The sequence below is a fragment of the Nipponia nippon genome, unplaced genomic scaffold (genome assembly GCF_047370975.1).
Source record: "Nipponia nippon isolate SJK-2023a ecotype South Korea unplaced genomic scaffold, ASM4737097v1 scaffold_6, whole genome shotgun sequence".
Classification (NCBI taxonomy): Eukaryota; Metazoa; Chordata; class Aves; order Pelecaniformes; family Threskiornithidae; genus Nipponia; species Nipponia nippon.
The window spans coordinates 22,855,879-22,877,531 of NW_028262380.1; the positions used below are offsets into that span (position 1 = coordinate 22,855,879).

Below are 21,653 nucleotides of genomic sequence, written 5' to 3' on the forward strand. Positions count from 1 at the left end.
ATATCCTCAAAACTTTATATCTTCAAAAAAATTGTAAAAATTCTAACTGAAATCCACCCATCTCTCTACTTGTAAACCTCATGTGGACTTCTATTCTTCAGGGCTTGTGTAAGTGGTTGTAGTTGCTGTTTCCTCCCTTCTGGCCTGAATACACCTTTCCTACCTATAGTGACCAGAGGTGCCAGTGGGCGTGATGTATGCCTGTGTCTCATTCTAACATAGGGCTTGAAACACATCTGAATCCAAAGGTGGGCAGCACTCTCAGACCTCACATTTTAAACATAAGAAAGTCTGCATAGTGTCTTATAAAATGGATCTATTGGTGTTTGTTTTAGAACGTGCTTTCTAGAACATCAGCTATTTCTCTGTGGTTTTCTGTCCTTGCGAACAGTAAGTTATCTCAAATGTATCACTAAATTATTTGAAATGTATCATTACTGCTTGAGTGTAGTTCAAATCGTAGGAGAATCCCCCAGCTTCTTACTGAAAATCCTGCCTGCCCTCAGTGTCCTCTGAAATGTGAAGGATCGACTCTCCCACTTCCTGGGATGCTCACTGGTGCCAGGGTTCAGTGTGTAGGCTTCTAGAGCAATAGTAATATCTGTCATTTTGAATGAACACAAATCTCTAACAATCTATGTTTGTACAGTCCCAGTGGAAACATGTGGTGTCAGCTGTGCTCGCAGTACTTTAAAGGCTTTATTAAGTCAGCTGGCAACACACCCTGTCTGCAGGCACTGAATTTTATGGCAAAGGAGCTAAGAGACTGAACCCTTTTTTTTTCCCCTTCTTTTTTTTCTCCTTTCTCATGTCAACTAGCTTTCAAAACCACAGGAAGTGATTTTATTACAGGCTTATGGGTGTGCTGTTATGTTGTTAATACCCACAATATAGTTTACAGGTGAGCTTTTATACCCACCCACAAAGTCTTACACATACTCACGCGCACACTGTCAAGTACCTTCATGCAGTCTGATATAAACTCCATTCAAATTATTACTACTGAGTAAAAGAGAAACTGTACTGAATTTATAAATAATTATAAACCAGCTTTCTTAGCTCATGCAGCCATTTGAAAGGAGGCTATGCAAAACTGCATTAAGGTTCTAGACTGTATATCACAGTTAAAATCCACAGATACTCTGTCCAGCAGCCTTTTAAGGACTGTACTTGCTGTTTGCTTTAATTTAGACAAAATTGTTTCATTGGTAAATGTTAAAATATTAGTTTGCTTAAGTCATGTTTTGAGAATCAGTTGTTCAAAGACTGAACTTTTCAGTGACATTCAGAATCTTTTCTCTTGCAGCCATTTCGTAGAGTGACGTTTTCTGTTGTGAGTCAGCCTCAGGACCCGCATCAAGGGTCATTGCAGAGTTGCTATGACAGCGGTCTGGAGGAGTCAGAAACACCAAGCAGTAAGAGTTCATCAGGGCCAAGACTGGGTGCCCTTCCACTCCCAGAGGACAACTACGAAAGGACTACGCCGGATGGCAGTGTTGGTGAGGCAGAGCATATGGAAAATGGTAGGGGCAAACACAACATTCACACACATAATCTCACTAGCAAGTGATACTAAGTAGACTTTTGAAAGGTCAGTCCAAAAAAAAATTAAATAAATATATTAAATAGTTAAAATTGTAATTATTTTATTTTAAAGTTTGTTAAAATGCAGATATACAAAATAATGGAACATAATACTACTAATAAAACCAACACTTTATTTGCTTTTAAAAACTATACTGCAAAAACAGTTAAATCATTGAAAAAAAATACCAGTAGAGGGCTGGGGAGATGGTAATTGAATTAAATTCCATACTTTTCATTTTAGATAAAAGACCATAAATTACATGTATTCTCTTTTCCTTCCATTTTTGGTTCAACAACTACTTAGGAAATTTCCCAGAATGTAATATGGTCAGCATTAGCAAAAGCAAGTAGGATTTAAAAACCCCACTCTAGAGAATTCCCTTTTCCCCAAAAACAGTTCCCACAGCTATATAGACTCTTTTCAAAATAACACTGTCAAGTCCATTCTTCATTACTTAGAAACGAAGAACATTACTTTCTTTTTCTTCACACTTTATTTTGTACAGTACTTTTAGAACATCTCATTTAAATTCAGGGTCTATTTATGTAGAAGGGGGAAATGATGAATCCTTACTTATTTTATAGTAATTCTCCAGCTATTAAAAAATAAAGGTAATTCAAATCTCAGGTTTTGTTTTCCTTTCTATCTAAAACTATTTAGAATTTTAAAAAGTCTTTTCAATTTGAAATGTATTTCATAAAACCTGAATGTTTTACTGTTCTCCACTTATTGGCCTTCATCTAAAATTTTATGAAGTCAGACACTGACTTCGTAGTGTCTTCATTTTCCAATAAACAATAAAATAAATTATTGTATATCAAAGTGTACAGATTTTTGATAACCAATGAAATAATGGGTTTGCTAATCCAATTGGAATTGATGGGCATATGCAAAAAGGGTGGTATATTTTCTGTTATAGAATGAATGAATTAGTTTGCCTAAGTGCATGTTTTAGTTTTTCAGAGATTACAGCACTGGATAATTGTTCTTGGGTTTTTGTATTTCCTGAGATAGACATGTTGGCCCAATAAAAGTATATTATTCTCCATGGTAAGATATTGTCAAATCTAGTATGTATGACTGAAGAATGTCTACAGTAGTCGACATATGCTTATAATGTATATCCCAGCAGCAAATGACGAGTTGACCAAAAAGGAAGATGTTAATATCCATCTAAAAAGAAGACATATTAGGTTACGTATGTGTATAAGTGTGTGTCTATATATTCTCCTCGGTTGTTTATATGAATATATCTCTCTACATTTCATTTTTCTGGGTTTGTGGAAGGGGAGAAAGTGATACTGGTATTACTAGAACAATGTCAGAAAAAAGTTTCTAGACTTTGTACCTAAATTGGGATGATTATTTTATTGTCTATTTTGTGGTGAGATTTTGTGGTTAAGATAATGAACTGAAACAATTTGTTAATTCCCCTGGACACAGCAGTGCAGTAGATTGCTAGACATTAAATTTTGAGTTCAGAAGGTATGCTAACATGGAGTGTGCCTAAACCATACTGGGAAAACTGCAAAGCCACAATTGAATATAATTTTTAATATATTTCGTAGCCAATGAAAATCATCACACTTATTGAAGTGTAATTGAAAATGAAGAGTGCTTGAGCAGTGTCAAAAATTAAAGCAAACCAGTTTATTTAAGTTTTTGTGTTTATGCAAAAACTGGCATTGCATTCTAATAATTAAAGTATTTTAGACATTACTTTGGTTTTTTGGAAAGATGATATTTTATACCTGGTAAGATGAATTTGTTGGATTCAGTTTTAAAAATGGTATTGTATAGCTAGAATAGATAGAAACATAGAGCTAGATAAATATATTATTTGATGAATAACTGAATGAAAACAAAATTACCATGAAAAAAAAATTGCATGGCAGGACTTGTATATAGTTATCAGGAATTCCTTCTCTTTTATAAAACCTTGAACTGAGACCTTTGAAAGGTGGGTGACATTGTGATGAAAATTATACTCTACAGATGTTTGGATTTTGCTGTCACATTTTAAACACAAGATTTCAACAGTGGCATGTCATCTGCCTCCAGAAATTTTTGTTAACATTAATCTATAAATAATGACAGAACAGGATGGAATGTACTTTTGTTCTTTCATGTATGTAATATCTGACATTTGAGTGAGAGATTTCTGTGATCTGATTCTGAAGTCCACTTATATTTTAACTATTTTAAGCACAATTGTATTGTTCAAATACTGATAATGTAATCTTCAATATTAATGGATCATTCTGACAGAAATAGAATTGGGATTGAAATCTGTCAAGTGTTCATTTGTCACATTTAATTGGAATCTAGGTAATCTGCAGTATTTATCTTGGTTAGGTTTTAATCAGAATTTATACTGGATTTTCATGCAGATTTTCCATGGAAACAGTACTTTGGAAGCTATCTTAGTTATTAATTGTTATTGCTTCAAATATTTACCATTTGATTTCAGTTGGTGTGAAACAATGCAGTTATAACTAATTGCTTTGGATTTCCTTTCATTTTAAAGTTTGAAATAATAATTTTCAGCATAGTCACTAAACCCTCTGATACTTTTGATACTTTTTTTTCCAAGCTAAGATGATTAAGGAAAACAAGTAATTTTTATAGTTAAGGCAAATGTAAGAAGGTTGAGTTCACAGTCAGAGTAAATAAGAAATTCAGCTTTCTCTTTGCTGGTAAGAGTCCTCTTTCTGTTTTCTCAGGCAAGGATAAAATGCTGGAAACGAAAAAAAGGGTAAGGGGGTTGGTTTTCTTAGAATATGCTGTACATTACCTACCAGCCTACATGACTGTCAGATGTAGACTGAAGTTTTGTTCTGATGATTAGCTGTGGTGTCAGATGCAGGAGAAAAAAAGAAAAAAAAAAAGAGAGAGAAGAAAAAAAGAAATGTTAGCAGATTGACTGTGAAAATTCAGTATGCAAAAATCTTGTTAATTAGTAAAATCTGCAGAACCAGAAGTAACTTCTAAGTTAATTTATCCCCTGCCCTTGGAGCTTTCCTTATAAGGAAATTCTGCTCATATATGCAGCCTTCTTCTCTAATTTAGTTGTTAGAATGGCACTGTCTTAATGTAAATTGCACAATAATTTTCTCGAGAACATTTTTATTACATTCGTATTTGTATATCAAGGGTAAAAACATTACCATGGTAAATGAGTTTCCTGGTCTTTAGTCATAGCCTTCTGTTTTTGACAATGCCTAAATACCATATATCTCAGAGGGAAGTTAAAAAAACCCTAGTGGCAGATACTTCCAGAATTACCTGTCCTCCTGACTCTAACAGTTAATAGCCAGCATGTACTTTAAATTGTGATTCTCTAAATAATAATAATAATAATAATAATAATAATAATAATAATAATAATAATAATAATAATAATAGAACTTAATTTATCAGAAGCCGTTAACAGGCTTCAAGTTACTGGCCTGAAGGATACCTTTCAACAGGAAATTCCTCTGAAGGCTATTAAAATTGTTTTATTTTTATTTGCTTTTTTCTCTTATTTAACAGTTTCAGTGACTGTTCCTTTTTATCATTACGAGAAAGACCATGGAAGTATTCCATTTTATTTTTTAAATACTGTGCATTATTATGTTTTCTTATAATTTATCTTTCCTCTGAACTATATATATTTCTAGGTTTTTCAGTCTTCAATCATCATATACCTGTTATTTTTTTCTTTCCATGAACTTCTGTTTCTTCTAACATAGCTGAAGATGTATTCTCACCATTTGAGGAATGGACAATACAGCCTTTTCATATTAATTCCTATGTTATTAATTACACATACCATCTCTAAGCAGAGCTTTTCATTGTTCCGTTTCATGTCCATTCACCTGCTTCTGTCAGGTGCCTCTCATGTTTCTTGCAGCCTTCTTAAAAATGCTTCATTATATTCCTTCCCCCCCGCCCCCGCACTTCTCTATACTAATCAGTTTTATTTTTTGTTTAATTCAGCTAGAGTACCTATAGCGGTGAAACTGAAACACTGTAGATTTTGGCTCACATGTTCTTCCCTGGAGATTTGTTTCCATGCAGTCATAATTAGACTGTTTGCCACACCTGAGATATCTGTGTTAAAGCTAGTTCAGATATTTCTACATGAACATATCTTTGATGTGCAGCACAGTATTTTAAATTAGCCCATGTTTCAGTATCAAATATGTAAGGGTTGGAGAAGAGCAGTCACCCCTGTGAAAGAAGAAAAATAAGGGAATAGTTTATAGCTTCCATTTTTACAGGGGGAAATGGAGTAAATAAAGATTAAGTGATGTGTCTGAAGTCACAGAAGAAGTAAGGGGCAGAGCTTGAAAAGGAGCTCAGAATTTTTGTGATTCAGTTGCTTGACTCCCACAAAGAAATCAGTAGATAAATTACAGTCTGTCAGGACACATGAAGAACTAAAAGGCAAGGAATAGAAGTACATTATCTCAGTTCCTATAGTCTGATAATATGCTATGTTCTCAATGACAATTTCAGATTTAGACCATGTGTCAAAGTTCTACTGTCAATATAGAGAAGGGGTTCACGGTATGTGAGATGATGACTTGTAAATGTGAAAGGAATCTTGACAATTAATAAACATAATTAATTTTATCTAGAAGAGCATTCTCTCACTTTTACTGATAAGATAGAATATTATCTGCTCTCTGGACCAAAGTGTAAATAAAATGAAGGAAAGAATCTATTAGTTTACAGAATCCATGTTTACAGAATCCATTTGCCTTTAGCTTTTTTGCAGTGCAAATAACACAAGTTAATGTTCTTGAAGACTTAAATGTCCTTGTTGTAAACATTGCAAACCAGACATTCATTGATTTATTCCATAGAATTACTGTACTTTTGCAGTTACCATTATTTTCAGATGTTCTGTTCTCTTGAATTCAGGTCCTAAAATTACATGTGAATAATTTTGTTTTCAAAACTGTGTCCTGAAAACGTTAACGTAAGTACTCCATCTGAAAGGTTGAGTCAGTAAAGGTTTTCAATGTAGTGATTACATGCTAATAGTTCCTTTTTTGGTTTGTTTCTTTTGTCAATGCTGCTACATCCACTGTTTATTAAATGTTACCCTCCATGCATGAACCCAAAATACCAGAAAGTGCTGCACAAATTATTATGTAATACATATACATAAGAATTCTTATCCTTGTTTCTGATAAATACTAACCTATAATTAGGCACACAGTGAACTCTGGATTCTGTAAACCTAGCAACATATATGGGTAATGTTTTGGAACATATACATATAAAGTGATGGATTATGTCTTGAACCAGTTTGTTTTGAGAATGGCATATGCTGATAAGATCTGTAAAAAGACATTTTAGAAGAAGAAAAAGATCCCCAGTTCCTAAGACAGAAGACACACTGTGCAGGGATCCCTCTTATACTAGTGTAGTCTTATGTAAGACAATGAACCTGGCTGGGAAGAGCATTGGCTGTTTTCCTCCTTGATTTTTTTTCCTTTTCAATCTTTTACCATGTTCCTTTAGATGACCTTAACCCATATGTCTGTGAGTTTCTTCAGCAGAGGAATATGTGGTTTACTAACTTATGCACAATAACACTTTAAGTTTCAAAACTATATGGTATTTGTTCTTTAAGAGTTATTTGCATTTTGAAGTGTTATATATGTATACTTAGAATAGAAATTAAGGAAGTATATTTTGATTGTGTGACAAATTCCTAGTGCTGGTATATATTTTTACATACATTTTTACTTTATTAGGTTAATAACATACTACAGAAGGATGAGCAATTATTTTAGCTTGTGCATTATATGTCATGCTTTAAGGCTTATTGTATCTTATCTACTATTCTATGTTTACATTGTACTTCAAATGCATAATGCAAAGTAAAGGATCAAATATAGGCCAACTGTGAGCAGAAATAACTCTCGCTGAAGCCGCCAGAATAGTATACTGTTTATGTCCTCTCTCCTTGCCTTTTAATTTTCCATGACTATCCAGAGAAATACCAACTTCTGTATGCTATCTATTCATGAAGAATACCCGAGTATTGCTGTGAATTGTTTTCAGCTTGATCAGGATTTTGGCTGCTCAGAGAATGTATGCTTGGATCTGCTGGAATCAAAGAAGAAATGCATATTTCTGTACTGGAAATCCACCCCTACACATTGATAGCAAAGCTAACAAATTATTCAGCATTTTTCTGATTTTCTGAATAGCATTGTTATTTCCCTTGCTGTTCTCTGTCTATTGCTTTCCCATTGTATTTGCTCTAGTTCCCTTTGTGCTTCATAGTGAAGAATAGCATATGGTTCTTTTTTTTAAGCTATATTACAAGATTGCTTCCTCCACTCCTGATTTCAGTATCCTGCTCTTAAAAAGAAAATACACACAGCAATAACTGTTCACCACTCTTAAAAGCAGTATATTGATATCAGACAACTTGGACTGCTATTTAATAAAACTTAGTTTTCTTTTATTACCTTTAGAAAAGGAAGTCCGTATTTACATTCCATCAGTTTTTAATCAATAATTTGAAAATGGAGAAAGACTTTGGATTCTTAAAGAACCAGTCCTGCAGTTATATCTTAGGATGAAGCAGTGAGGTAAGGGTTTATATGTGCATGTGGGTGGGCACACATGTACGCATCTTGGTGAGTCAGTTCTTACTGCAAATACTCATGAGATCTAGGCAGTTGCAGTTACATAACCTGCCTCATCTATGAATTTCAAATCACTGAGGTGGATATGAAGGAACATACTAAACTGAGGAGAACTAAATCATCAGAAAGTGAAGCGGTATGTCCAATGCCATGCTATGAATTGATCTTTCATTTGGTAATTGATCCAAACACTGCCCACCCCTCAAAACATAATAATTTGGGCACCAGCTTCCAGTTTGCAGTCAAGTTGATGAGGGTTTTGCTATTGACTTAGTGGAGTTAGGCTTTTGTCCAAGTCCTCAGTGCCAGCTGCTAGCTCAGGCTGCCTCCCACTGATGCAGACTGCAGAAATCCCTTTAATACTGTTGGAGTCCTGAATGTAGACAGAGGACAAAATGCATTCCAAAATTTACAGACTCAAGGAAGAAGAGACATCTGGTTTATGAATGGAATATTTAGCAACCTTTGCATCCACAGCAGCATCTTTCCTGGAAAAAATCTAATGCAGATAGTCAACGGAAATTTATTTTTCCTCAGTTCAGAAGAGCCCTTTCAGCATGCTGTATTTTCCCAGTTCCTATTTGTATTTAATGACAGTTTCTTCAGTTTCCTGGACAACATTAGATCTTTCTGTCCCTTCTAATCTTCAAGTATAATGAAGATCCAAAAGAAGTCCTTTATAGGGGTATTTCTTCTCCACTTCGGTGAAAGATACATTTTGTTCTCTACTGCTGGTTCCCAACTACTGTTCTCTTTATTTATTTATTTAATATACATTGTGGCAAATGTCAATATTTTATTATATACTACCTTTATAAAATACATAATCTTACTAAAATGTCAATATTTTATTATATACTACCTTTATAAAATACATAATCTTACTACTTTTGCCTTTCTCATACAAGTTTGATGCTTTGGGTTTGGTGCTTTAAAAGCTGGGTTATTTTTTCCTATATGCAAAAAAAGAATGATGAAATTAAGAAAAGAAACTGTATCTTTTCCTTGAGTCCATTTTTAAAAATATCAAGTATGAATTATTGATTCAGAAAAAAAATATGAAAATCTGACTGTATTTTCAAAATGATGTACTTGGACTGAAGGGACAAGAGCATATCTAATTGGCTACACAGTTGAATCTGTTTTTAAAAATCTGCAAACAAATTTGAATCTCAAGTGTGTTAAACTGGCATGTGCCCATCTGTGTCATAAACAAAAATTTAAATGTTAACTACCCTTGTTATATTAAGACTTTGAGTAAAAGTGGAGTGCAAATATACAGAACAGATAGGTATTACCCTGAGTTATTGATATATACCCTAGTTTCATAAGTTGTTGCGTTTTCACATCTAAGCAAAGTAACTTCTTACAATGCTCTCTTTAGTTTCTTTTTAAAATAATGTAATTTTTAATAAAGATTTGTAAAATGTAAAGTTCACCATGACAAAACATAGAACAACATGTAAAAACAATAAAAAGACTCAATCTTGAATTTCTTCTTACATCCAAAACTGCAATTTTACATCTTTTCAGCCTGTAGCTTATCTAAACAACTCAAAGTTCCCTGAAGGCAATTTTTTTTTTTTAACCTGCTGATGTGTGAATTCAGAGTTAGAACAGCAAGTCTACTTATCTAGTTGCTGCATAACTTAATTCTTCAAGTCTAATCATGATCTGGAAAGGTTCATGGTCCTGGCAGTGTTCCTGTGTGCCAGCCTTCCACAGAACTATTAATAAATCCCATATATGGGAAACCCAACCAATGTATAGGGTCAGACCAAAGATCATCTAGTGGCCAAAATAAGGTGCTCAGGGAAGAATATAGCAGGGCAGATAATTTGATTCATCCTTCAAGTATTCTCCTATATATCAACAGTTTGTGACTCATTCCCTGAGCCACATACAGTGAATTTAATAACCTTTATGGATTTATATACACAAATTCATCCAGTTTCCATTAAGAGTGCATGCAACCATAAATATCTCTTTTTCCTAACGAGGGTTTTTAAGTGACTGTGTGTCCCATTAGTCTTGGATTGGACAAAGGAAAAATAAACTTACTAGTCTGGTAGGAACCAGTAGATATGAATTTTCTAACGAGAATGTTTTATTTTGTATCCATAATGATCTTTGCTGTTGTCTCTGGAAGTACTTTTTTCTGTTATTATTTCATTTCCTGAGAACAGCAAGTAATTTATACAGGAAAACAGAAATAAATAAGGTCTGAAAAACAAAGACTGAAAGGAAGCGTGTGTATTTCTTATGCATTGTAGGAAATGTTAATGTCAGGTTAGTATGCCAAAATGTATAGAATGGTATTTAAAGGAATTAGAAGCCCCAGTATAATACGTAACATCTGGAGTTCTGAAAGTTCTATTTTATAGGAGGTAATTGCTTTTCAGAGAAAAGTAACAATTTCTTTAACAACCAGAAGATTTCAAGGCTGGCATAATATAAATTCAGACATTTAAGTATTTCTGAATATTACTATATTATCACCTATGTGTGCTTTTTTGCCTTAGCAGCAACATAGCATTCAATGTGAACATCAAATATCTAGAAAAATAATCATGGCATGTGCTAGAACAAGATGAATATTAGGATTTTTAAGAAATTATACTGATTTATTAGTGCAGTAATTTAAAATAAAATTCCAGAGGAAATTGACTTCTTTTGGGCAAGGAACAATAACAACAAAAACCCCACCAACAACAAAAGAAGGATTTTAGGCTCCAACATAATTTTTATGCACAGATAAAAGCAAAAGCAAAGTCAACATTTATTACATGAGAAAATGTGTTTTAGAAATCTATCTTTTATAAGGGTGGTTTTTGTTCCTTTTTTTTTACTTTAGACTGGAGTATTAAATTCTAATAAAACTAATTTCAAACCTTATATCACAGTTAACTTGGAACATGCTATTAGAAATAAATTCGCATCAATGATTGATCCATTCATGTTTAAAAAAGTTGTTCATTCTCATACTGCTTTTAAGAATTATGGAAAGGACAAACACATCTCTCAGTAAATAATAGTAAAAAAATTTTTTTTTTGATATATGATTCAAATCTGTGCTTCTATCTACCATATAAAATAATTGAAATTAAGACATGAGTGTAAATTTCTGTTTGGATGATAGAAGTAAAATGTAAAGACAGTGGAGGAAGAACAGTATTGATGGAGTTAATTTATTTTGATGGTTGCGTGCTCTCTTGCAACCAAACAAACGTGCCCATACCACCTTTCTCAACTTGCTTTTTTAACCTGTTTCTTGCCATATCTAAGGATATCTAAGGAACAATTCAAAGAATGCTGCAGGGGCACTTGTTCTTTTACTAAGCAATATCTGCATTATTTCATCAGCAAGGGAAGCAAAATCAAAGTGTATCAGATCTAAAATTGTATGTAAACAAGCCATAGGACAAGCTTGTATCAAAGTGGGGTTTTTTTCTATGGTTTTATGGCAGGTTTGTTTCCTTGATCCAAGGATTTTTTCTGTCTTTTTTTCTGTCTCTTTTTCTGAGATTGTAACAATGCTATAAAGACCAGTAGTGTTCATAGAGGAAATCTTGGGAAAAGGCTTTTTAAGTTAAATCTCAGGAAACCAAAAAGTGTGTGGTACTTGTGTCCTACTGTCCTACTATCTTTAAACTGTTTCAGCTGCACTGTAGATTGTTTTCTTACGTAGGGTTATTTTGCTCACAATTAATTCATGTTGTCTTTGAAAAAGAGAATCTGTGCCCTTTTTTGGGGCAGTGCAATGAAATTTACATTATCATGAGATGTTAAAGTAACATTTATCAGTGGAATTTCACATTGCAAGCTTTTATTATGAAGAGAAGGCAGAGATCTGATATAATTTTGCCTTCCACTGGTGTTAGCTAATAACAGAAACTTCTGTTCTCTAAGTGAGAATAAAACTCTTTTTGTTTTCTTTAACAGAATATTTGAGAAATAAACTTAAGTATGTATTGTATGTTGTTTTATTAGTATCTTTCAATGTTTAATTCCATTAGCAGTGGCCATCTTTCCCCGCTACTGAATTACATAATTTGTGCTAGCATTCTTTTCATATTCTACCATGCATTGCAATAATAATACAGGGGTTATTGTGATATGGCAGTAAATTTGACAGCTCTGGAAATGTGTTTGTTTCTGCTGTCACATACACAGCCACAGTTCAAGCACATGAGAGAGTAATAAGATAGTTAACTTCAGTTGTTTTCTGGGTTTCTAGTGGTTTTCGGGGGCAGGGGGATTAAGTAGGCAAAAGACGAGTAACCATGAGTGACATTATTACATATGCTGATTTTTAAAATGCAAGCAATCTAAGTATTTTAGTTGTGTTTGAGGATGTCTGATTCCATGCCCCACAGCATGATTAAGATACTGTATTTAATGCAGTTTCATTGTTCAGTTAAAATGTTTTTGGGGAAAAAAAGGGGGCAAAGATAGTTAAAATGAAATCTGCTTAAAAATATGTACCAAAAATGTTTACGCTTACTGAAAGTTTGTAATAGCATGATGATCGAAATTTCATAATAATATGTAAAGCATATAAGAAAATATTTAAGCTGTCCTGGAGCACTGAAAAGGTGGTGATTGATCCATTTGACAATACGCAAGGAACCTGCACAGTATAACTCACAAGGCGTACAGAACCTGCACATATGACTCACATCGTTCCGGAGATCCTATTTCCAACATGTTGGTGTACAGAAGTACAATGAACTGGCAGAGGAAAGAAACAGCATGGGCTTTGGTTCTACTCTTAGCATGCTCTGACCAGCACTCTCAGATTTTATCAATTAGCATAGGCCTGAGGAAAACTGAAAGGAAAACTGGCTTTAAGAATTTTGACACCATATGTTATCCTTTTTTTTTAGAACCGAATGTAAAATAACCTATTCTGCCCATAGTTCTCTACCTGGATGACACCAAAGGTGGAGAAGAACAGGTGATAGGGAAAAAAAAATCAAATTTTAATCTTTACCAAAATGCCTTGTGTCTTTTTTGATCTGAGGGACTCAACAACACTGTGCAAAGGACACGAGTAGAATTGATTTTTCCCACCCTTTGTTTCCACCTATACTGGAACTGGCCATTTCTGCAGAATTAAACTTTGGGAAGTAACAATGGCATAATAAGCTGGCTTATGGACAGACCCTGATGAAGCAAAGCAGTCTGAGAGTCAAAGAGGAATACATACTAGATTTTATAAATGGCAATACAGAGGACAGGCTCTATACTGCCACAGTGCACCGTTCCTAACAAAGGATGCTCCTTAGAGGCATAGCTCACTTGCCAGGAGCATAGATATGGAAACCTGAGACACAGTCAGATCTAATCTCACAAATAGTAATGGCAGAATACAGAAAAACTCAAGATGCCCCTAAAGGTTCAGATAAATTAATATTTTTCTCTTGTTTTTCTCTTCAAAAGGCAACAATTGCCTTTAGCTTTTACCAGGTAGAGTCCCACATGCTTTTGCTCATGCTATGAATTTTAAGCAGCAAAATTTTTCCAAAATATAAAGACCTTATCCTGAAGTTTCTTGATAAATGCTATATTAACTGAGGAACTTAAGGAAGTTATAAAACTAAAATATTTTCTCTAACATAGTTCTTCTCTGTCTGGTACTGTTGTTTTTCCTGCCACGTGTAACTGACTTTTAGAAGGTGCTTTTTCAGAAGGGCCTAAATAAACAAACTGTACTGACAAGACAAATTTGTTTATTATGGTGAAGATAAATAGTAAAACAATTGAATCAAGCCCAGGTCAGTAGTGATAGAAAGTCATTACTCTAAGGTGGCAGTTAAGTGGCTTGTGTAAAATGAGTTAGCACTTGGAGAATATTACCTACTGGAGAGGTGCTTATGCCCCCAAAAGCATTAACTAGCATCCTGGTTGAGACTGTCAGCTAAGGAAAGAGGATCTGATACAAAGTCCATTAGTCTTTGAATGGCAATGACTGCTAAATGCTACTGTCTTGGCTGGCTTTATATCATGGACAGAGTGTTCTGCCTACTCCCAACCTGGCATTTCCCATCAGCACTAGGTTTATGTGGGAACAGAAAATCCACCTAGGATTGAATTTCAAGAATTGATTAAAATAGTTTTACTAAACAGAATAGTAGTGAAGGAGCCTAGTCAGAGCATAAGCTTCAAAGCAGAATTGGTTCCTATATTTCTTAGCACTCGGACTAACCTAATTTTAAATGTTCTTAAGTGAAGGGACTCCTTCAAATTCAGATCATCCCAATATAAAGAGGTTTTGTAATGCTACTACAATTAAATATGATAACTGTTGCCTCCTGAAAAGTAATGGTACTTTATAGTAGTGGAACTCAGGAGTGCTTGCATTCTACTAGCTGAAAATAAATTCAGTTGTTCTCTCCCGAGAAAGGCTGGAAAACAGAATGGAATAAACAATTTTTTTTCTAGTCACAAGACTTTCAACGAATTCTGCTGTCCTGCAGAAAAGAACTTTTTTCCTACATTTTACCATATCGGTTCACTATTTTATCTCACAAACATGTCTTGAAACCATCTTGTGCTGTGATTTTCCCAGTGCCTTGGCTACCTCTTTGAGAAATAATCTCATCTCTGTCCAATTATATAAATACACATATATATGCATATAAATGTATACAATGTTTTTTTCCAAATAAGTCTTGAGAGAACAATCAAACATGAAGAAACCCCATTAAAAGTGCCTTTTAAAATGTTTTTGCTGTGTTCACTGATATATTCTTGAAGAGCAGAGAATCCCTGGTGATTATGGCTCTTTATCTAGTCTCAAAATCTGCAATGTCTTGAGTATTTGAGAAGGCTTTCTGGGACTTGCCTGCATCATCTCTTTCACTACTAATCCCAAAGGGATTATTCATTTACAACAATTAAACCATAAACTCATTTAGACAGTCTAAATCTGAGTTATTCTTACCTTTCCACATCTCACGCAGGACTAAAATTTCCTTAATACAATGCTACAATAGTCACTTCTTTTTCCACAGGAACTATAGTCTGCAAAAGGGATAAAGTATTTAAGCATACAGTATTTCTGAGATTCAGCTATAAAGAGATAGATTAAAACTTCGTACATACTACTATAGCAACTGTGTAACAAAGGGAATTACAACCATTAGAAACAGCTAAATATAGTTTCATCCTTAAGGCCCTATATTTTGCAACTGCCCTTTACTTAACTAACACTTTATACTGAGACATAGGGAAAACACTGCAAGTAGAATCTATTCAACCAGGCAAGCCATTATTTACGGGTTGCAGATGACTAGATTGTAACTAATGCTATCAGTAGGGGTGTAGAATTGTAGGAAATATCTAAACCTGTTATATTTTATGCTTGTTTGATTACAGACACTTTGGAACAAATACTAACTGTATGCTAGAAAACATTGTCTAAATCCTACAAGTCTTGAGCTGCTCACATATATAATAGAATATTAATGTCAGAATTAATGGAAAGGCCCCATAAGAAAAACAAACAGACAATAGATTGACCTCAAAACAACATATAAACATGTACAAATTTATGATAGTTTTTATTTACTTTCTTATACTTTCATATTTATTTTCCATATTTCTGTGCTTCATTCCTAAAACCTGAAGGCTAGCTTTTTGTGTGTGTTTCTTACAACTCCCAGAGATGTGACTTTAGCAAAAACAACAAAATTCTGCAAGCTGGCACTTCTGTATGTGCCACAAGACACTCCTCTGGGAAGCATAGAAGAAAAATTTGTAGTTCATTGAGATGATTAGTAAAGATAATTATATTTAGAAATTTTCTTGCTATAAAACAATGTCATGTGTCTATTGCAAAAGACCACTTACATTTTTAATTCCATCAGTCTTTGCTATGTATACAGTCAGTTCTGAAATAGTGTGACTTTTTCTCTTTTAGCGTTGCATAAAATGCTGCTGATCTTAGTGAGAGTTGTGGTGCTTTGTGTCATGGAAAATCTGGCAAGATATGCAATGTCTGTGCCTTTCAAGCCTCTGATCTCTGGGATACAACCTGAAAAGAATGACAGATGTTAAGATACTTTTAAAATTATTTTTAAGGAAAGCACAGAGAGAACTATTTATTTTGGTTTTCCTCAGCTTTCTAGCATGTAAGAGTTTTATGAAAGTTTTAGTGTATTTTCTAATCTCCGAGATGTGAACTTGGACAGCCTTTGAAATCTTTGTGGTTACTACTATAGCTAAGTAGAGAGAACTATTTTTATCACCTTGGCAGAACTGTCTTGCAAAGACCCTTCCTTTGGTGAAATGAGAGAATGAAAACAGAAATGCTTTTAAGGCTTCTCTTTGAAATAATAGGTTTTAAAAAATAAAAAGTTGGAAAATTATTTACAGGTAAATAAAAAGATACCTTCGTTCAAATGATAAGCAAACCATTAATCAGTGATTAATCAGCAACTCAGGTAGCCAAATGCTAATCTTTGCAGAGGATACAGTTGCATCATGCTGTGTCAGCAAGAAATAAGCTGTTTCCACCTTTGAGTCTGACTTAAGAGTTCATTTCACAGCATGAATGGGAATAGATACTGGGAGCTGGAGAGTCTAGGTTCTGCTTTCAGCTCTGCCACAGTCAGTGTGAGGCAATGAAAAAAATTGTTAATTATAAAACAGATGCAAAATCTATTTCATAAAATTAATAGGAAGTTCTTCATAAAGATCAGTGAGCTTCTCAAAGGGAAAGCTGCTGATAATTGCAACTTTCAGGTATGTTACTTCCAAGTTTTAGTTTGATTAAGTGCAACCTTTACCCTGACTATTCTCATCATCCAAAAAATTTCTATATTAATGGTGTTTTCCAACCACATAATTGTCAACAGGGGAAAAAGAATATTAAAACTGAAGAAAAAGTAGCTATAGTGGCTTGATATGGGCCACTACATTCATTGTCCTAAATAAATATTTTCCCTCAGACATGAGAAAAGTGCATTAAACAAGCTAAGATCTACATGCATGTCCTGTTGATTTTAGAAGTGAATTGGCAATGATAAATTCAGACGAAGTTGCCCTGAACCTTTCCAAGCCTTGCTGTTTTTTTTTCCCCAAGAGGTTCTTTAATGTTAACAAGTATATCTAGTATCTGGGGAGAGGGAAGAAGTTGACAAAGCTTCCACTACTCCAGCAGCATTCCTGAAAGGCCTTTCCTTTCTTAAGTTTAACACTGAACTTTCATGCAATGCAGTAGTTTCCAGGAGAATTTGGAGAAGTGTTTGTATTTTAGGTACTTAGAAAAACTAATCTGTTAAACAATAACTTACTTTTAGTGTAATATATAGGAGTACTATTGCTAGTAATATAATGCAGGTTATTTTGCTGAATGTTTTAGTAGGCTTAAGGAATAATTAGCCTTTTGTTATGCATGAAGAAACAGCTAACACTGTAATTAAGACAATGTTAAATCATCCTTGTAGGTGCTTTAAAAATGTTTTTTGAAGCTTTCTGATAAAAGTAGCAGTCTATCTCCGGTGGTGTTGGAGTTCAAAGCAAGAAGCAGTGCCATTAGTGAAGATGCCTCAGTGCTTCAGAAAAGCAGATTTATATTTCAGTTTGGGTTTTTAATAAGTTTAAAGATCTTATGTTTTCTGCATACCTTTCGGAAACATAGTAACCAACATAGCTGCAGCTTTTAAATTTTTATAATTGTCATAAGAAATAAAGAAACTTGCAGCAGATAATTATGTGACAACAGTATAACCACTAATGTGAAAATTACTTCAACAAAAGTAACTTTCCAGCATTAATTATAACAAATGAGATTCTTTAGCTGGAGAGAATGAAAAGGGCATTTAATATTTGTACTAGGATTATACATAACGTTTTTTCCTACATTTTAAAGTGTCATAAATCTAGCATTTTAAATTATTTATGTTTCATTCAATTAAAGGTTAAGTTCAGCTAGCTAAGAATAATCGTAATCTAAAGAAGAAAAAAATTTGCATTAAATGCTCATTATGCAGTTTTTAAAAGAAAATTGATTTTAATGATTTCAAGCACATAGATACTTTGGTGTACACTGCAGTGTTTTTCTGTTCCATCTCTTCTGTTGAATTAGGATAGTCTGTTTTCCTTGAGTGGTAGATAGGGCTCTGATTCCAGATGAACATAAACACTTCCCTTCCTAGTGCATCTTTACCACGAACCTCTCTATCATTACTTAGTTATTTATGGAAGTGCTTATACAATCACAGTCCTGGTGAAAGAATTAAAACTGTTTTCATATAGATGAAAGCTCACTTACTCTTCTACATTTTTATTTCTTTAAAATACTAGCTTACAAGATTTTCCTATACTCAAGGTGGTATTTTTTAATCTTTCAGTAGAGGTAGTCAAAAAATAAAAATAAAATAAATGAAAAAAAGGAAAGAAAGAAAAAAAATACTTTCCTTATAAGAAACCTGAATTGTTATGAGATAGCAGCATTCTAAAAGTGGGGGGGTTTGTTTGTTTGTTTGTTTGTTTGCTTTCTTCCTGAAAAATATTACAGAAATTTCATTTTAGTCAAACCTGATTTAAATCATTAATTGAATTCTATGTATGAAACAGATTATTCCTCCTTGATATTGCAGGCAATAATAGCATACAGTATATTTTTTTATAATCTTAGTTGCTTGGGTATGCATACTGTTGAGGTCTTAAGACTTTCCAATCCTTTATTTTTTCCTCTCTTACATTATTTCACTACTAATGTGGTTATTTGTTTGACAAATGACATAATCTTTGGAGTTAGCTTTTTAAGCATTTGTATTGTTTTCCTTTATTTTAATATTATGTGAAAAAATGAAAGGGAAATCCAATTAATTTATAATATATCTTCTCTGAAAAACCAATGTTTTTTTAATTTCTAGTTATATTTGGTAGCTGTGTAGGTTTGGAAATCCTATGGGTTTTTTTATCATTGTTCTATAAAGATTTTGTAGTCAATAGTTGATTATACTAATGATAAAGGAAATGATTTGACTTCAAGTATAATAAATGGCAAAACACTTATGTCTCTTGTGAGTGTTACCATCACCTCATGATGATAATATATCATGTAGCTTATTAGCCTTGCAGGGGTACAAAAATAAAACAGCAGGACATGCTGCAGGAGAAATATTTATATCACTGCATGGTGATTTCCTGGCTTATAGTAAAATATCATGCAAACACCTAATATCAAATGGAGACATCTGTAAAAAATAATTCCTAAGGTTTTCTTCCCGAATTTGTTTAGAGCATTGAAAATGAAAACTTCAGAGCAAAAACTAATATAAATATAATAGCTTTTCCTTTGTAACTGCCCTAACCAAATCTAGCATGAAAAAGTAATGTTACACATAAGATCTAGTACATCACCTGATTCTTTGCTTTGCTGGATCATTCCCTAATATCTATTCTTAGGAAAAAAAGGAGGCTGAGGGGCAACCTTATTGCTCTCTATAGCTTCCTGAGGTGGGGAGGTGGAGAGGGAGGTGCTGATCTCGATCTCGTCTCCCTGGTATCCAGTAACAGGACACGTGAGAATGGTTCAAAGCTGTGTCAGGGGAGGTTCAGATTCAGATTAGGAAGCATTTCTTTACTGACTGGGTGGTCAAACACTGGAACAGGTTTCCTAGAGAGGTGGTTGATGCCCCAAGCCTGTCAGTGTTTAAGAGGCATTTGGACAATGCCCTTTATAACATGCCTTAACTTTTGGTTGGACTAGATGATTGTTGTAGGTCTGTCCCTTCCTACTGGAACTATTCTATTCTATTCTAATTTCAAAAAACTGTTCTTTTCATGTAGCACAATGGAATGTTGTGCATAGGGAAAAAAGAGGAAAGGAAACGTTCTACATTCTCGAGTATTTTTCTACACTTTTTTTTTCTTAGTATTTTTTCCGGATCTCTTTGTTAAGAATGTCCAGTTCAGAATATATTTGTAAAGGTCAGATTTTTTGTAAATTTCTGATCAAACAATGAAGCTTACTCTAACATGACTAGTTTTTATTTTCAATGTAATCCACAAGTCAAATAATTTTGGAATAAAAACATTCTTAAAAGATATAGTAAGCACTTATTTTATGCTGCCTAGTTTTACTGAAGGAAATTGCAACACAAAAAATGCTTTAGATGTAAATACCCTTTTTAAAAAACTCTCAAATGTCCTTGAGATTTATTTTTTTCATAAAATAGAGACTGTAAGGATTGGAAGAGGCCTCCCACTCAGCAGTCCCATTCTCTCACAGACAACTTTGTCGTATACTTTGTGTTATAAATTTGTTAAGCTCCAACTAAAAGCCACTACCATAAAAGGAAAGGCAATTTCTACACCTCTGTTGTGAGATAGATAGGAAGTATGAGTTTGAACATGAAAAATGATTGTGTGGCCAGTTCATTTCTTTTTGTCCTTATGCCATTAGGTTTTTCCATCTCAGGACTATGAGATAATCCAAATTTCTAAATACAAAATGTTTTGCTGTTCAAGCCTTTGACCACCCTGGATGAGTGATCTCCAAGCCAATGCTCCAATGCTTTTTCTTTTCCTATATCTGTCAGATGTGAGACCAAGCTTTCATCTTTTTTTTTGGTTTTTTTTTTTTTTGCCAACTATCATTAAAATCCAGACTTGCATAACAGTTCAGAAGATTGTAGATGAAGACTTGCACATGCAGTCTTCTGAGTTGTTCATATCACAGATGAGTCCATGTGTAATGTGTGCAAATGTAAGTGTGTGCGTATACATATCTATTTATATAGAGAGAAAGCATGTACAGAGTAGAATAAAGTTTTGTATCAAATAGATTAAAAAATTAGAAATAAAAAGTTTTTATCTGGACTGTGAGAGAACATTAATCACCAACGAGTAGCTGAGACTACTACATGCCTAAGTGAATGATTCTACTTTGCTCTACAAATTGTTTAAGATAAGCTGTAGTGCTTTGTTTGCCAGTTTCTAAAATCAAGCAATTTAACAGAAACTATTAGCAGAACTAAGCAGGTAACTCAGAAAAGCACACAAATTTACTGGAAGATACTAATCACAGCTGGCTTCTGCCAACAAATGAGTTTGAGATGTGTTGCTTTCCACCTAGAACCTTCACCTGACCACAGAACCAACAATAACAGGTTGGACTGAGCCAAAATCTATGCTGTGATGAAGCCAGGTTCAACCATAAAACCTAGGTAGAGCCAGCATTCCTTTCTGTTGTTTGATTATAGTTACATACTTTCACATACTCCTTGCTGATGCTTACAGAAAAGCAGAGCTCCTTCTCATCCCTGAACAAAAGCTATGCTCATTATCACTGTTCTTGGCTCTGACAAGCAGCAAAGCAAAGTGGAGCCAAATATTGGCAGCCAAGACTTTTAGCCCAAGCCTTTTCCCTTGGTTTCAGTACTAGCTTGTGC

At 33.9% G+C, this 21,653-nt stretch overlaps 1 protein-coding gene across 7 annotated transcripts in view; it reads left to right on the plus strand.

The window, feature by feature from the left end:
* The window catches only part of PCDH7 (protocadherin 7), a 286,604-nt gene that overhangs the window by 135,031 nt on the left and 129,920 nt on the right, over window positions 1-21,653 (plus strand). For 2 of the 7 annotated variants that reach the window (XM_087737276.1, XM_087737278.1), the window contains one exon: window positions 1,307-1,523. The exons of 1 other annotated variant lie outside the window; for it this stretch is intronic. In XM_087737276.1, the coding sequence (XP_087593402.1) occupies window positions 1,307-1,523 (217 nt within the window). The remainder of the gene's footprint in view (window positions 1-1,306; window positions 1,524-21,653) is intronic. 4 more of the 7 variants (XM_087737277.1, XM_087737279.1, XM_087737280.1 and 1 more) reach the window with 2 other exon arrangements.